This window comes from Rhinichthys klamathensis, unplaced genomic scaffold, assembly GCF_029890125.1.
Source record: "Rhinichthys klamathensis goyatoka isolate OS25496 unplaced genomic scaffold, OSU_Roscu_1.1 h1tg000137l_1, whole genome shotgun sequence".
In the NCBI taxonomy this organism is placed as follows: Eukaryota; Metazoa; Chordata; class Actinopteri; order Cypriniformes; family Leuciscidae; genus Rhinichthys; species Rhinichthys klamathensis.
The window spans coordinates 1,360,786-1,379,533 of record NW_026606672.1 but is presented as its reverse complement, the minus strand read 5'-3'; the positions used below and the strand labels follow the sequence as shown (position 1 = coordinate 1,379,533).

General features: G+C 36.4%; 1 protein-coding gene across 2 annotated transcripts in view; it reads right to left on the bottom strand.

Moving 5' to 3' along the window:
• Positions 1 to 1,674: 1,674 nt before the first annotated feature.
• The window catches only part of ppp3cca (protein phosphatase 3, catalytic subunit, gamma isozyme, a), a 38,476-nt gene continuing 21,402 nt past the window's right edge, over positions 1,675 to 18,748 (bottom strand). Inside the window, exons 6-15 of one of the 2 annotated variants that reach the window (XM_056257425.1) lie at positions 16,228 to 16,373; positions 15,992 to 16,131; positions 14,548 to 14,625; positions 14,175 to 14,269; positions 13,859 to 13,984; positions 12,786 to 12,863; positions 10,357 to 10,441; positions 9,701 to 9,798; positions 4,803 to 4,829; positions 1,675 to 2,521 (exon numbers count right to left, since the gene is read on the bottom strand). In XM_056257425.1, the coding sequence (XP_056113400.1) occupies positions 2,358 to 2,521; positions 4,803 to 4,829; positions 9,701 to 9,798; positions 10,357 to 10,441; positions 12,786 to 12,863; positions 13,859 to 13,984; positions 14,175 to 14,269; positions 14,548 to 14,625; positions 15,992 to 16,131; positions 16,228 to 16,373 (1,037 nt within the window). In that variant the 3' untranslated portion in view covers positions 1,675 to 2,357. The remainder of the gene's footprint in view (positions 2,522 to 4,802; positions 4,830 to 9,700; positions 9,799 to 10,356; positions 10,442 to 12,785; positions 12,864 to 13,858; positions 13,985 to 14,174; positions 14,270 to 14,547; positions 14,626 to 15,991; positions 16,132 to 16,227; positions 16,374 to 18,748) is intronic. The other variant, XM_056257426.1, reaches the window with a different exon arrangement.

Sequence of the window (18,748 nt, the reverse complement as noted above, 5' to 3'; positions counted from 1 at the left end):
TTTCATTTTTTTTTATTCATCTTCTCAACTGATACATCTACATAATATCAAGAATTTAAGGTGGCCTCACATTACACGTACTTGACAAAAGGATTGTTCATTTAAATCCCCAAATTGTATTTATAATTATGCTATAATTGTGCATAAACATTTCTAAACATTCCCACAAATGGTGTTTCCACGTCTCTGAGCCGGTGAAGGCCTAATACTCAACATTTCAGCTCTTTAACACTCAAGATGAAAGCAAACAGAAAGTTCAAACTTTCTCTTCCTTTCTCTAGAACTTCAGGTTACCAGTATACTAAGACCAGCCCACACCCTGTTAAACCATTATAACAGTAGAACTTATCCTAGATCAGCTGCTTAATCTCAGAACTTTCATTGGTATCAGTTGAAATACATGCAAATAAATGTAGCACATTTTTCAGTCCACAGACATACAGCATTACCTGAAGAGAGTGTGTGTGTGTGTGTGTGTGTGTGTGTGTTCTGCAGGATCAAATCAGTGCAGTATGTCAGAAGGTTACACTGGAATCACATTTAGTTATATTAAAAGCTGTGAGTTCATACACCTAAAGATGAGCACAACATATTTGTCATATTATTAGTTTGAATGCTTTTGGAATGAAAAAGGTGACTTAAATCAGACTCATGTGAAGAACAGGTCCTGTATTAAAAAATAAAAAATAAAAAATAAAAAAAAACCTTGGTCTAAATAAAACACAAAACATTACAAAATTAAATGTCTAAAATGTTAAATACATTTCAAATGCTTCCAGAAAATGACCCGCTAAATGGGGTGGGTTGCTCATGTGCATAGCATCAGACATTCAACATCGCAAATCAGGATTAAACCTGCTTAAAAACCAGATAAACGTGCTGCTCTTGTTCAAATAAAGAAGAAAAAACACTCGCATTAAAAGGCTTAATGCTGTTCCTCTATAGTCTCTGTATCTCAACAGTAGGCGGAGACAAATCACAACTTTTCCAAAAACCTGTTAAACCAAGCAGCCACATTAAAAAAATCCCTCCCACATCCCTCACATAGTGTTACAGCTGAAACCACCAAGTCAGTTTGTGACACATTTATCAAGCTCTGTTAATGTCTCAAGCACGAACCAGATTAAATTGATAGTCTGTACGAGCAGTTTCTCTTCAGAGGATGAATACTTTGCTGTAAATGATGGCCTGGTGGGCATTCTTTAAAGAGAGAATAAGACTTCCTGCTTCAGAGTTACATATACATGTTCTCTATTTACAAGGACTTGCATTTAGTGCAATATTACCTCCCCATCATACCCCCAAATGGGGTAGGTTAGAGCTCTGGCAGCTAACTCATCACAGCACAAAAAAAGACTTTGGCTTTTGAGTCGATCAAAGCAACTTCACACATCCAACATTGGCTGTTACATTTGTACATGAGCTTATAGGCATACTAACAGATTCTACTGTATATAGTAACGAATAAAACTGGTTGCCAATCTCCTCTATCATCGTGTTAAAAAGAGTGGCAGAAAAGAAACGGAGGGGAAAGAGAGCCTCGTCTTGTCTGTTAAACGATAGCTCCAAAAAGACCAAAATAACTTCCAGTACAGATGCAGAAGTTACGTTATGTGATTGAGACGGTGCTTTCATAAGACTTGCTTTGTTATTTCTTTTTTTCACTCCCACAAGTAGAATCAAACAACTTCTATTTAAGATCGATTGTTATGCCTCCTTGCATGTGGTGTGTCATCTGGCAGGATTCAAGTGCTGTTTTAGGAAAAAACTCATTTAAATGCTAGTTTTTCCATGTAGAAACAGACACGTGGACCCCAAAGCAGCTAATATTTTCTTTTAGTCTGAAACGGAATAACATTTAAGCAGCTATAAAATAGTTTTCAATGAACTTATAACTTATTTCCCTTAGGTTTGCGTTGCCTTATCCCTTACGGACATTTTTATGCCAGCATATTCAGCCAAACCATCCCCTTGCCAAATACATTTTGACATACAATATTATAAAACGGTATTAACTAGATCTCTTGATCTGTAAAGCATCTTAAATCCTTATCTCTGTCTTCGGGTTACAAAACTGTAGTCTCAGTTTAAAGGTTGACACATTGTGACTGTATACCTGTATTTTGCACACTTTCAAATGTTCACTCATCTTTAAAATGTTGCTATCGAGTACATCTAATACATTTCATTTAATAAATAAAATCTCATGTTTGTACTTAGTTGTAAGTGATTTCTCTCTCTGTTTGTGGAATGATTCCTCTCCACATCCCAGGCAGTTTGGGGTCTGTCTCGTGGAGAACGTGGCAGAGCAAGAGAAAAAGCTATGGAGGAGAGGAAGTGCAAAATCCCCCCGGCCCTTACACATTCCCGTCAGTGCCGTTTTTCTCGTTGGCAGTGTTAACTGTAGTACCGTCGGGTTGCTTGCCGTCCTTCCGAGGAGGCATCCGTTCGTTTATTCGGTCCAGGCCACGAGCTTCTTCGAAGTTGCGGATTTTCCGTGTAGGGGAAAAGCCTTGGATGGCTAATGGGGAAAAAAAGAAATCAAGGAAAATGTGCATGAGGATTAAGGATAACGTTCAGTGTTTAGTTAAACATTGTTTAATGAGACAATTAACAAACTGTGCTAGCATACAAAACACCTTTGGTCATTTACAGTGATCAAAAAGCCCATTCTTCTGATTAATTATTTAAAAGGTTATAAATCCCATAATTTACTCACCTTCAAGCCATCCTAGGTGTATATTACTTTATTCTTTCAGCCAAACGCCATCAGAGTTATATTAAAAAATATCCTGGCTCTTCCAAGCTTTATTTTGGGAGTGAATGGTACCTTGTTTTTTGAAGGGGGTTAATAAAGGCAGGGGGTTAATAAAGGCATTCTGAAGCAAATGCGTTTTGTATATCCATATTTATAACTTTATAAACCATAATGACTGGCTTCCGGTAATGGTTGTACGCGAGTCGATTTCCAGCCAATGAGTGAACACTGACCCAATGCATGACGTACTGACGAACGCGGAAGCACAGAGGATAGCACAAAACAAAACACCGGTCATGAATTAGACGTTTAAAACTAGTTTTTTTAAAGAGAAATATCGGAGGAGCTTGAGTTTGTTGTCCAGCCCTATTTGTTAGAACAGCGAGAGGCGTCTACTCTCACCTTACGCTACTCATACATCCTACGCTGGAACTCGACTCTTGTGAACATGCAGACGGACGTTACCACAAGCTAGTGATTATAGTTTATAAAGTAATAAAACATTTATGGATATTTGATTTACAAAAAAGCATCGCTTCAAAAGGCCCTGATTAACCCCCTGGAGCCGTATGGATTTCTTTTATGATGGATGGATGTGCCAGGATATCTTTTAATATAACTCAGATTGTGTTCGGCTGAAGGAAGAAAGTCATATGTACCTAGGATGGCTTCAGGGTAAATTATGTAAATTATGGAATAATTTGAATTTTTGGGAGAACTAACCCTTTAACAATCAAAAAAATGCAATTGAGGTGATTTTTAAAAATGGACTAAAGACTAATGGACTTCAGCACCTAACTTTTGAATGGTAGTGTATGTCCAATAAATTATTATAAAAAAAAAACATTTAACATAATTAACAAATCATGAAAGTAAAAGCAATCAATGATCTGAACAATGATCAGAGAGTATAAGATGGCGGCAACAATTGTAACTTGCAATTTTACAGTGTAAACAACACACAACAAACAACTTTATCTGATGCAGTAAATATTAGAATAAACCCTAAACCTTTTATATGTATATATACAAATATTTATTTTGTGCAAAAAAAGGAGAAAAAGTAATTGTGTATTATTTAGAACATGGAATAAAATGAGATTGAGCCAATTCAATTAAACTTTCTGATGGATATCACTCATTATTTAAACCTCTAAAAGAGCTTGAACTGAACACATATTTAACCAAACAACACGCACAAACAGGAAAGCTGATTCTTGCACAACTGCCAGGCTTATTATGTCCTGTGACATTGTTGAAAACACCAGGCAATTGCCAAGGTGAATCATGACCGGTTCCAGTTGACAGAGCAAACACAAGATGCCCATTCATTTGAAAAAAAAAAAAAAAAAAAAAAAAAAAAAAATGGAGATGCAGCTGAACTTAGAAATCAGGTCAGCGACTCGACAGCAAGAGTATCTTACTCTGGCACACATTTCATGCCCGCGTGTGTGTGTGTTTGTTTGCACAATAGCTTAGAGCCTTGATATATTACAGCAGCGGGCTAGAGGCCTCGGGCAAGAGTGTTAAGCGTGAACGGGAACAGACAGTCTTAGGTGTGCAGAGTCGTAACAAGATTAGAATCTGAAAATACTCGGCAGAGGGAGGTCTCGACCTCTCCGCAAATCATATGGGAGCATGAGAACTAGCACGCTCTAGCCAGGACCCGGGACTAACCAGCAAACCCCTCCGGTCAGCAGGCAACATCGAATTATTGATGTGGACCAGAGCCGGCGCTGCATGACTGCATGGACGGTTTCAAGTGTCCGCATCCATCATATATTAAAAAAAAATACTGGCCCAGAGTAATTTCAGGTTCTTTTGTAAAATCTGAATCTCATCTGGGAAAGAAATGCCCTGTTGCTTTGTTAGGCTGCTTTCAATTAAATTCACAAAAATATGGTGGTGCAAGAATACAGATTTTCCATGATTAGTCTGAGACACACACAGACACTGAGGTGAACGACAAGGCATGAAAAGACACATAGGGGAAGACAGTACAACTTATAGGGGAAGGATATGACACACAGTACTGCGAGTGTACCTCGACCCTCCTTTGCTTCTACGGTGGCTGTATTAGCAAGCGCAGCAGGAAGTAGCCCAAAATGAATGGAAAAAGAGGTTATATCATTGTGATTACATTCAACCCCCAAGCATATTAACCCATACACCACAGCAATGCAGTAATATTAGTAGTTAAAGAATCAGACAGTAATGTAAACAGAGAGAGTCAGTGAGAGAAAAAGCAGTTAGTTCTTTACAATCAGATTCTACAGTACTGGGGTAAAACAGGCTTTAAAGATGCAGTATGTAATATTGACAGCTAGTGGTTGAAATAGGCACTGCAGCCCAAATTTAAAATATTGGAGGGAGTCGTTTCCCCCGCTCCCTCCTCCTCAGACGCGACGCTCAGGCGGGTTTCCAGATTGAGGACATGCAACAGGAACGAGCGCAATTGACAAGGGAAAGTGACCAGCCTTATACTGCAAGTTGATGTATACGTTTGCTCTGGTCATGGAGCTTTTTAGATGGATGCCGAGGCTTTTTACGTCGGGTAGAATCTGTGATCTCTGACCCATTTCATTTTCTGGCATCCATGGTTGCCGTGTTTTCCACCGACTGGTAACCCGGGGTGTCGAAATACTATTGGGTAAATTGGCAGTGGGCGGGATCTGTTAAGAAAATTTTAGGGATTATCTTCAAAGTAGAAGTATTTTAACACGTTTTGTCCCAAGTCTCAAGAATCAGTGAATACTACATATATATTTTGAATTGATCTCTGATTTGGAGATTTCCACAGTCAAAAAATGCAGGCAGACACAACTAATCTATGCTGTATCAGCTGACAGGAGAGGATGGTAGTCAGACAATCAAACCATCTCATATCATTTTCAGAGTATATGAAGGACTTATTGGATAGTGATAGCTGGAAATGTCCTACTGTCCTAAGGTCTTGTCTTAAGATCAGGGCAACAGCTTTGTAGTTTCTTTAATATTCCTCTCTGTTCTGCAGGTCTAGTTGGCTTGATGTCTGACACACATAGACAATGAATCCGGCCTCTTAAAGGTCACAGAATTTTCTATATGTACTTCAAATAGTGACATCCACCCACGGCCTCCCTCTGATTTCCCTCCCTCACTCCTTCACTGCTCACTTGTACAACGTTCCCTACGCCATTGGCCTTTAAAAGACCTTTAGTCCTAGACACCTCGCCAACACATTCATCTACTCAGAGTGGACCGGTCAATCCAGAGAGTCATGAGGCAGCTCTCATGACAATCACCCTCTGATTGGCTCTCTGAGTTCTCAGAATCTCTGTAGTGCAGGTGGCTAAATCATAAGGCTTAATGTGAGCCTACAAGGGAAGGGCTTTATACAGCACATAGGCAAATAATCAGTGTAAACATTACATTAGTTCATAGGTGGACAGCAGGATGTAACAGGTGTACATAGTGTCCAGAATAAGCTAGGCAGTTTGTGTAATTGTGATTATACAACATTATATTTTAATTAAAGAAAATGAAGCCTATTTTTAAGAACATTAAGATTTCTTGAACTGAGACATTATTTTCATGACAATAAACCCCGTTTCATCAATTCTTTTTTTTTTTTAAATAAGCACTTTTATTTATCAAGAATGCATAACCAAAAGTGACAGTAAAGACTTAATTGCTACAAGGAAAATCTATTTCAAATACAGTAAATGTTCTTTTGAACATTCTATTCATGATTTTGTGAATGATGATGATGATTTCACAGCAGTTTTCAACTGTTTCTTGAGCTCCAAATCAGCATATTAGAATAATTTCTGAAGGATCACGTGACACTGAAAACTAGAGTAATGATGCTGAAAATTCAGCATTGCCATCACAGGAATAAATCACATTTTAAAATATATTAAAAACAGTTTGTAATAGTAAACTCCAGTTTGTGGTAGTAGTTGTATTTTTCAAATAAATGCAGCCATGAGCATACACAAGCAACAACTTTTGAACAGTAATATAATATAATATAAAGAATATAATATAATATAATAATTAGTGCTGTCAACTCGATTTATCGCATCTAACAAAAGTTTTTGTTTATATATGTGCGTACTGTATTTATATATTATAAAATTTATATATATATATATATATATATATATATATATATACACTACCGTTCAAAAGTTTGGGGTCGGTACGATTTTAAATCCTTTTAAAATAATTCTCTTCTGCTAACCATGGCTGCGCTTATTTGATTAAAAATACAACAAAAATCAGTTATAGTATTAAATATTATTCCAGTGTAAATCAGCTGTTTTCTGTGTGAATATATAGTAAAGTGTAATTTATTCCTGTGATCAAAGCTGAATTTTCAGCATCACCAGTGTCAGTGTCTTCAGTGTCAAATGATCCTTCACAAATCAGTATAATATGAGGATTTGATGCTCAAGAAACATTTATTATTATTATCAATGTTGAAACAGTTGTTGGTCTGTCAGTTGTACAGTTTTTTTTGTTTTTTTTTGGATTCTTTGATGAATAGGAAGTTCAAAAGAACAGCATTTGTTTGAAATAGAATCTTTTGTAACATTATAAATGTCTTTACTGTCCTTGATAAATAAAAGTATTGATTTCTTTCCTCCAAAAAATAAAAATAAAATTCTCACTGACCCCAAACTTTTGAACGGTAGTATATATATATATATATACACTCACCGGCCACTTTATTAGGTACCCCTTGCTAGTAACGGGTTGGACCCCCTTTTGCCTTCAGAACTGCCTCAATTCTTCGTGGCATAGATTCAACAAGGTGCTGGAAGCATTTCTCAGGGACTTTGGCCCATATTGACATGATGGCATCACACAGTTGCCGCAGATTTGTCGGCTGCACATCCATGATGCGAATCTCCCGTTCCACCACATCCCAAAGATGCTCTATTGGGTTGAGATCTGGTGACTGTGGAGGCCATTTTAGTACAGTGAACTCATTGTCATGTTCAAGAAACCAATTTGAAATGATTAGAGCTTTGTGACATGGTGGAAGTAGCCATCAGAGGATGGGTACATGGTGGCCATAAAGGGATGGACATGGTCAGAAACAATGCTCAGGTAGGCCGTGGCATTTAAACGATGCCCAATTGGCACTAAGGGGCCTAAAGTGTGCCAGGAAAACATCCCCCACACCATTACACCACCACCACCAGCCTGCACAGTGGTAACAAGGCATGATGGTTCCATGTTCTCATTCTGTTTACGCCAAATTCTGACTCTAACATCTGAATGTCTCAACAGAAATCGAGACTCATCAGACCAGGCAACATTTTTCCAGTCTTCAACTGTTCAATTTTGGTGAGCTCTTGCAAATTGTAGCCTCTTTTTCCTATTTGTAGTGGAGATGAGTGGTACCCGGTGGAGTCTTCTGCTGTTGTAGCCCATCCGCCTCAAGGTTGTGCGTGTTGTGGCTTCACAAATGCTTTGCTGCATACCTCGGTTGTAACGAGTGGTTATTTCAGTCACTGTTGCCCTTCTATCAGCTCGAACCAGTCTGGCCATTCTCCTCTGACCTCTGGCATCAACAAGGCATTTCCACCCACAGAACTGCCGCTCACTGGATGTTTTTTCTTTTTCGGACCATTCTCTGTAAACCCTAGAGATGGTTGTGCGTGAAAATCCCAGTAGATTAGCAGTTTCTGAAATACTCAGACCAGCCCTTCTGGCACCAACAATCATGCCACGTTCAAAGTCACTCAAATCAACTTTCTTCCCCATACTGATGCTCGGTTTGAACTGCAGGAGATTGTCTTGACCATGTCTACATGCCTAAATGCACTGAGTTGCCGCCATGTGATTGGCTGCTTAGAAATTAAGTGTTAACGAGCAGTTGGACAGGTGTACCTAATAAAGTGGCCGGTGAGTGTATATATATATATATATATATATATATATACACACACACACACACATATATATATATATATATATATATATTAGGGCTGTCAAATAATTAATCGTGATTAATCACATCCAAAATAAAAGTTTTTTTTACATAATATATGTGGGTGCACTGTGTATAATTATTTTATATATATAAATACACACACATGCTTGTATACATTTAAGAAATATTTTCATGTATATACTGTATATAGATTTATATTATATATAAATATTTTATATATAAATAATATTTTTTTCTTAAATATACATGCATGTGTGTGTATTTATATATATACAAAATAATTATACACAGTGCACCCACATATATTATGTAAAAAAACCTTTTATTTTGGATGTGATTAATCGTGATTAATCATTTGACAGCCCTAATATATATATATATATATATTCCATGATCTTCCTGTATTCTTTTTAAAGTTTAAAAGCTTTACACTTTCATCAAATAAAGCAAATAAACAATAATGACAGAATATTAATTTTAGGGTGAACTTGTGAAAATAATGTCCCAAAATGAAAAAAGGCAAATTCAATGGTCCTAAAATAGTTAAATTTTCTTTATACAAAACATCTCTTTTTGAACTGGACGGTTTTCACGAGATTTGCCGTTTTAAAAGATCAGCAATAAGGATCTGAGCAGCTGGGGGTGTGGGCAGTGATTTTGCAGCTATTACCGGAAGGTTTCTAAGAAGTGAATTAAGCAGCCGGGTGCAGCCCAGAAAAGCTCATGGAGATGGAGAGCACAGCCCTCATCAGGATCTACCACTATGAGTTCTGATGCATTTCAGCATGAGGGAGAGAGATAGATCAGCATCTTTAGTATCTGGCATGCCAAAGCTCATTCTAGCTGCCGTGTGCTGGTACTTTAGTATGGGGGCCAGTGCAGAGTCACACGTGGTGATGATGATGATCCAATTATGACTTCCGGGTTGGATGCGATACGCCCTCAAACGCACTTCTCTAATCTACCATTACAAAACCACAAACATGCTCACTTACCACTCTGTAAGGTCTGCTTGCCTCCAGACAACACTCCGACAGGTAGCGTTCCGGTTGGGGTGAGCCCTTTGAGGGTCAGTACACTCTCGCTCTCTTCCCTGAGGCCCAACACACACACACACACACACAAACACATCGTATTAGAGTTGTGTTCAAAGAACTAAACGGCACATAATCAATTAGGACGGGGTGGGGGGAGAAAGAGGAAATATGGCAATTTGAAACTTTGCTGTAGTGCCAACCTAATCTGAATATTGCTCAGAAAACCAGAGACAAAAGACTTCAAGATATTCTCTATTCCTCCATTATCTATGGCATTGTTCATCTGGAAAAATGTCTAATATAATTAGACCGTTATTCAGCATGATGACTCACTGACGCCAGCTCATTAATCCTAATGGAGGAAAGATTGTGTGTGGCGTTAAAACAAAACTTCATTGTATGAGGTAGTTTTTCCAGCTCTTTATACAAACATTTTTTTTAAAAAAACTGTAATTATCTCCAAAGCAGCACAGTGAATATATATATATATATATATATATATATATATATATATATATATATATATATATATATATATATATATATATATATATATATATGTGTGTGTGTGTGTGTGTGTGTGTGTGTGTGTAAATAATTGCATTCAGACTGACCTGAGCACAGAAAAGACTCTGGCCATTTTCCCAATGGCACGGATCTTATTTCTAATCACCTCCTTACGGACAGCTGGAGTTCCACCTGTGGAAACACAAAACCAGCATCAAAACTGTCTCCCCATTGGACCTTTGACCCACAAACCAGTTAAGAAAGGGGGGGGGGGGGGGGGGGACTAAAAATGTGGAGATGCTGAGAATCAGACTGACTTCCTGAGCAATATTTGCATTTCTGAATATAATTGTGATTGCACTTTGAACTGCATTTGAAACAGTTACTCTTTGTTTTTGTTTTATAATTCAACTTTTTTTATTGTTCAACAGTCAAAACTTCAGAGTACATCACCACATTATACAGTAATCACCTTTGCAATTACACACTCAGCCACTAGTCCCCATCAGTGGAATACAACCAAAACAAAAGCACATGAAAATTAAACAATTATTAAGCAGTCCTATTTACACCATTTTTATATGCTGCCAAAAATGATCCCATGTTTTTTTCATTTCTCCCTCATTATGCAGTCTCCCCAACATGCTCTCATATGAAGCAATTTCAATCATCCCATCAACCCAGTCTTTTAGGTCTGGGGTTTTGGGACATTTCCAATTTCGCAAAATCATCCTGGCAGCTGTAATACAGCCACTCTTAATAAGGGTACATTTATTTTTTGCTATGGTGGGTATCACTGATTTATCTCCAAGAAGGCATAATCGTGGTTCCACAGGTAAATTAGACACCATCCACTCTTCAAGTACTGCCAGAATTTTACACCAGAATGGGTGAACTAAAGAACATTCCCAAATCATATGTTAATAAGTACCCTCTTCTTCATTACATTTCCAGCACAGATTATTTCCAGCTATCCCCATCCTGTAAAGCCTAGATGGTGTATAATAATATCTATGTATTATTTTGTATTGAATGAATTTCCCCCTAGCTTCCCGTATACAGTTACTCTTTCTTAACTTGATAAAGCTAAATGAATAATAATAAAAATTAAGCAATGAATAATAATTATTTTTTAGTGATAATTAATGAAGTTTAAAAAAAACTTTATTAGAATTTTACTATATACTGATGAGCCAAAACTGTACGACCAGTCACAGACTCTTTCAGCAGGACATTGCACCCTGCCACAGTGCAAATATTGTTCAGAAATGGTTTGAGGGACATGATGAAGGGTTCAAGGTGTTGCCCTGGCCTCCAAATTCCCCAGATCTCAATCCAATTGAGCATCTATAGGATGTGCTGGACCAACAAGTTTGATCCACAGTGTCTCAACCTCGTAACCTACAAGACTTGAAGGATCTGCTGCTAAAGTCTTGGTGCCAGATACCACAGGACACCTTCATGGGTAAGCGCAGGTTTGGCAGCACGTGGAGGACCAACAGCATTTTAGGTAGATGGTCATAATGTTCTGGCTCATTGGTGTACAAGTAGTATATTTCTTTTGCAATTTCTTCAGTTTGATGCCAAAATAAAGCTTGGTTTTAACCAAAATGCCAAAGAATGCTGTGCAAATATATATATATATATATATATATATATTGTGCCAGACATATGTTACTTGTCTAATAAATGTATCATAATTATTATATTTATTATTAATAATATTTTAAAATGTATTATTATCCCCATTATTCATTATTATTTAGTTGCTATTATTTTAGATAATATTTGGCAGAAAACTGAAGGAAGGCCTTACTGCTTCATTGTGTAGGCGGGGAAATGCTGTCATCAAAGGGTATGGAATTGTTTGGAATTCTTTTTTAATTGTTTGAAATTACTCAAATGAAAAAATAAAGTGAGCCAGGAGTGCTTCAAGGTGCACATTGTAAGCCAACCGCATCATTTGCCTTGTGTGGGCTTGAGAGTATTTGCAGAAGAGCGTCACGCCTTCGCTCTAATAATTTAAGCAGATCAGTTTCTGGTTTCATAATTACACAAGGCAAATCCACAATCCTACAGTCTATATATTATATTCTAAAATATATTCAAATACAAAAAAGTTACTTTAAATAATTATATATTGCATTTCCCAATATTACTCTTTTTACATAAGAGCATACATCATGTGAATTCTACTCTTCAGAACAATCTGTCTAAGAAGAAAGTATCATGGGATGACATCAGCAGACACCAGACCTCCAGGGAGAGCATCTCAGACAGCCAGAATGACAGTTGGACACTTCTGAGGACCTGCTGTCTGTGCTGATGATGACCAGACAGACAGACGCTCTCTCTCTCTCTCTCACTCACACACACACACACAGAGAGAGAGCTGGAAACACATTCAAGCTGTTCTTCATTAAATTATGTCACTGAACGTGAAGCAAGAGGAAATCAGCACATAAGGCAGTTGTCAGCCTACCAAACTTTAATTCAATCTCAGTTGTATACTATGTGTATAAATAAACACTCTTACCTTCACATAAGTCATCTCCCTCTGACATGAGTTCATCATCAGAGCAGATATTTAGGACATTCACCAACATCTCAGTCACTGTAAATAGAGAACCTCCTCATTAGATCGGCAATGTAAGTTGACATTTTACATAATATCTGTGTCCATGCAGTTCTTTATCCAGTGGTCCATTGACCCTAGAGCTTCTCTTTAAAATGTTCATGGTGCTTACAGCCATGTACACTTTGTTTTACCACCAAAAAACGTTAAGACTTCATGAAAGGTGTTCTTGAATAGTGTTCTACATCTGCACAATTAATATGATGTTAAATTGCCCTATTATGCTTTTCAGGTATTGCCATTCATGTATTGTGTAATATAGCTGTATGTGAAGTCCACAAAGTTTCTAAGATCAAATTGCACAGCAAATAGAGTTGTCTTCCCAAAAGAAGAACTGATTGGGAATTTCCTGAAACGAATCGCCAGTAATTCCAGCCTTACTTCCTGCTCGAACCTATATTGGTTAGTAACAAATTTCCATAATGACAGCCTATGTTCTTCATTGGCTGCCCTTGAACAGCATCTAGTTTTGACCTACCCTTAAACAACAAACAAGTGCTGAGGAAGCCTCGAGATCTGAAATTCTGATATAGAAATGGCCGTTTCGTTTTCAACACGTGCAGTAACTAGACCAATCAAAGCAGACTGGGCCATCTGACCAATCAGAGCTCACAGAAAGGAGATGTTTAGATCTTTCATCAACCCATTTCAGACAATGAGAGAAAAGAGGTATGGCTACAATGTATATTATGAGAAAAAATAAAGTGTTTTTTGATCTTGGATGTATGCAAGTCTATTGCAGGAGACCTCCAAAACAAAATTAGGAACCTTTAAAACTGCATAATATGAGCACTTTAATAATGTTTAAAATTGGAGTTTTTCTGTATTCTTCCCACAGAGAGGACACAGCCACCAGACGCATCGTTTACAAAGGCATAGTCGCCTCTTCTTTACATGGCCTGCAAAATACTACCAACCATCTCACTTGCTGAAAAATCACAACTCCCACTTCAGGTCTCAGTTTGGACACTTACCTTTCTCGCCCACAAAGGGCAGCGACCACGTAAACACATCCATAAAGTTGGGTAACCAGTACGGGTGAGGAGAGCAGTTGAACTGTCTAATGTTCATAACGTTGTTTTCATATTTCAATACGGCCGCTGAGGAATAAAAACACAGGGAGATGTCATGTATATCCATGAAAGCATTCAACCAATAAATAAACAAAAAAGAAAAACAACCTGATAGGCTGCCATGGAGTTTACGAACAGTCATCTGATACTTGGTTTAAAAAAACTTGAGAGAACCTGCACTAAACAAGAATGCGTACTATGGCATAAACTAACATACCTTTGTTGTTATAGACATCTAGGTAATTTGGTGCTGAGAAAATGGTAATTAATGAAGGGAAGCCTGTTGTCTGACTTTTTCTATACATCCTGTACCTGAAACAGAAACACACACAAATGTGTGTCAAAAAGGCATCTGGCGTGGACCAATAAAAGAAGTACTCTTTTTTTCATTGTCAAATAATGTGTTTTTGTCAAAGTCAGTGAGTAACTATCCAATGATCCACAGTTTCAAATTGATTTTTTTTTTTAATTGGCAAACACAGAGGGACTACACTGAAATCACAAGATTAACCTAGCAAAACATCAAATTAGCAAAGAAAGCACAAGCTATTTTAGTCTTACTATCATAAAACAGCAGAATCAATACTTACCCGGCATCTTGTGCTTCATGAGCTCTAATTACTGACAACAGGTTGTTGTTTGTCAAAAAGTCACAGACTGCTGCATAACTGTAAAACAAGAGAAAGTCCTGAGGGTGTCATAGCGATAAGACAGACCGCGAGCAAGGTTTTTTTTTAACCTTTTTCAACATATCACCTCTGAAGCACTTGCTCATACTGAACAAGCCAATGAACTAGAGCTGGGAGATATAGACCAAAAATCGTATCTCTGTATTTTTAGGCTGAATGGTGATATAAATATATCAGTAACAATACAATCAATATATCAGTAACAGCACACGTATAAAGTTATTTTGAAGTATGTTTAATGTTTATAGGACAATTTGGGTCATGCACTTTCCTCGCAGCAGCTCTGTGTCCTCCGCTTTTCTCAGATGCGTTCGCAACATCAAAATAATGTATATATATATATAGATATAAATGGTATTGCCACAAGCTATTTTGTTGACAAAACTGGATATACCGCCCAGACCTGATTCTCTTTAGGTCCACTCGATCTCAGTAAAGTGAACTCTCAAGCTATAAGACAACCACCTGCACTTTGTTAGCATTTAGATGGCGTGGTATAAACAAATGCCAGCTGGACAAGCAAACAGTGAATAAACACACTTATATATACACACCCAGAACGAAACCAGCTGGGTGACACCAGTCAGGTTAGTTCAGCGTAAATCAGACAGGATTTATTGCACCAGTTCACAGATGCCCGAATGACTCAGTTGCACATTTATGAGTAAGTATAAAGAATCTGGTCAAAGAAAAAAGTAAAAGAAAAATGAGTGCTTGAGTTATTTTATAGTCGGGTAAAAATAATTTAATTAATTTAAAAAAAATTGGTTACTCATCCAAACGTTCAATATGTCAAAATAAGCTAAGTTTGACAACCTATGGTTTTACCTTGGTGTAAATTACAACATATGTATTAATGTAATGTAAAATATCAAGATTTAATGACTTTGGCACTTTTATGTTCTAGGGGTTGATTTGTATTACAAAATGAAACTCTTTTTATTTTTGTTATATGAAGATTACAATAAAACTGACTTGGAAACTTTTTTATTACGGCTTCATATGCTACTTTTCAATTGCCTTTGACTTAAAACTATACAAATAGATCATAAAACAAGAATTATGTTTAAAACTACTATAATCGAACAAAGAATAAAATAAACATGAACTATTTCAATATATTAATTGTGAAAATGTAAAAAATACTAATTATAATTCATATAATATATTAAATTGAATTATACTTTATAACAAATAATTTATAAAAAAGAAAAAAAAAGAAAAATCAAGGTAAATATCACTTGTGAGCAGAATATTTTTATTGCGAGTCATGTTCAATAAAGCTGTAAATTATATTTATATAAATCCGGGAGAACGGACCCAATGAACAGCTTTGCTCCAGTACCTGAAAAAATAGGAGCAGCCTCTGACTGAGTTGTGGTTAAAGTGCTCTGCCGTCTTCTCACTGCCGTAGTCCTCTCCTGGGTCGGCCCAGATCAAATCACACATAGGACCAAATGCCGGGGGCTCCTTAAACCTGTCTAACTGCATAACACAGCGCAAAGACAAAGGAGGAGGCATGAACACATCTTGATTTTCAATACAAAGGCTGTAAGGAAAAGGACATAAACAGATGCTTACTTTCCTAATGTCATCTAAGCAGTTGATTTCTGGTGAGAGGCCACCGTGAACGCAGAGAAACTGCTGGTTTAGAAGAGCTGCAAGAGGCAAGCAGTCAAAGGCATCCATACATGCGTCATAAACCCTCTCGGAATACTTAATTTTACCTGTAAGGGGACAAAGACAGGAAAGTACGAATGTATTAAAGTTTGGTGCACTGAAGTCAAGAAATCACTCATTCAATAACATTTTTATCAAAGGCTGACCTTGGCATTTGAACTATTATACAGAAAACCATAAGTGTAATTTATGATGGGTGGGACATGTCTTTTTGCCATAGCCGTTTCTGTGCCCAGGACTTTATTAAATAACTTTCGACAAGGATATATTGAAAACTGTCTAATAAGGAGTGTGAATATTTGAGTTGACAGTGCAAAAATTCTCTAGTTTTTGATTCAGCTCAAAAGAAAAATGATTCAACTCGATCAGCAACACTTTACAATAAGGTCTTATTTGTTAAGATTAGTATGTGTATTAACTAACATGAACTAAAAATGAGCAATACATTTTAAAAAAAAACACACAATAAAAATCCAGTTCATTGTTCATCTAGTTCACAGTGCATTAACTAATGTTAACAAATACAACGTTTGATTTTAATAATGTATTAGTAAGTGTTGAAATTAATTAACTAAGATTAATAAATGCTGTAGAAATATTGTTCATTCTTAGTTCATGCTAACTAAAGTAAACAAATGAAACCTTACTGTAAAGTGTTACTTGATGTTCATACACAGCTTAATTTAAATAAATGTAGCCTACATGTATACAATTATTCAAAAACTTCCCTAAATATATCTTAGGCAGAAAAATAATAATAATACAAGCCATGTTTATTGCACCAAAAACACATTGGCTACTTGAGGTTAATATGATTTTTTTTTTTTTTTATGTTTTTGAATACTTGAAAACACTATTACATTTGAACCATGTGTTTTTATGTAAATGTAAACTTAAATTAAAATGTAATTTATTCCTGTGACGGCTCAATCATTTTATTATTTATTTTTAGCAATGTTAAAAACAGTTGTGCCGTTTAATATTTTTATGGAAACCACGAACATGTTTTCCACTTTTTTTTCATGATGATGAATAGAAGGTTCAAAAGAACAGCATTTATTTGAAATAGATTGTAAGTGTCTTTACTGTCACTTTTGATCAATTTAATGCATCCTTGCTGAATAAAAGTATGAATCATACTGACCCCAAACACCATGAGATGGCAGGGGTAATTTAAAACGTATTCCAGATTTCCAGTATATTACTCAAAAAATATATGAATGAATTTATCAATTTAAATACTAGTCGATTTGATCCCTTAAATGGGCAGAAAGAATGACTGTGCTCCCTCAAATCAAAAAGTGTAATGAGAACTTAACTATGTCGAAAACTAGCAACTTCCTGCGCTGCTGAAATTGACATTTCTCAATGTTATTATTAACAATTCAGTTTTGACACTGGCCTTACAGATCTGATCTTTAAATCAATACATACACTAAACAGTAAAACAGTAAAAGTCATCATCATCAAGGTTCGATTTTTTGTGCATAATAATATTTCCTGATGACAACCAGCACATCTTTACGCAGTCATAAAGTAATAACTACACCTAAAGCGACAAAACCCGCCACCAAGCAGACACAAAAGCAGCAGGGACTATTCGATTAAATTCAAATGAGCCTAATTAGTGCAATGCGAATACTTAATTCAGCTCCTGATTAAGCTTATTAATACTTCAGTATCAGGACTGAAGTAGTCTCATTAGTCTTGTCTTGGTTTCCACTAAATACAGCTGGGTTATTCACCGAACCGAATTACACATTCGCTCTGCGAAAGAGATCTCGTTGAGAGCACTTGGGCTTCCACTAAACATTCTGAAACCGCCTCCATCTTTGTTATGCAGAGCACAATAGCCTCAACACTATTGTATGAGCTTAATAGCAAACAGTGTTCATTTCAAGCACAATAGACTACCACTGACCCATAGAAAACCAAAACCAGGGATTTAATCAGATGTTCAAAGGAAACTTCATTTGAATTCCATTTGGATTCAAGAAGCAAAAATGTAATACAGTATAATATACTACAGTTGCTAGCGCTAGTACACTATCAAAGATTATATTATACATGGCCGGCATTCACTTGTGAAAAAAAGTAATAAATGTGCTTATTGTAGAGTACTTCTATTAAAAGTATATTTAAAAAATGTAATATTAATTAAATAAAAGGCCACGTATGCATACTTTGTAATGTCACATTAAAAGTTATACTTTAAAGTATATTCTAAATGATTATGCTTTAAGTCATGCTTTAAAGTATACTTATTTTGATCACACGCAAAGTACTTTCAACTGTAGTGTGCTATTCAATAATATATTTGAAAATGTAATAAAATGGCAACTTCATCATTTGTAATTTAAATACATGACATACAAGGGTCTTTAGAACTGACGTTAAAGTATATTTTAGTTTACCAAAAACT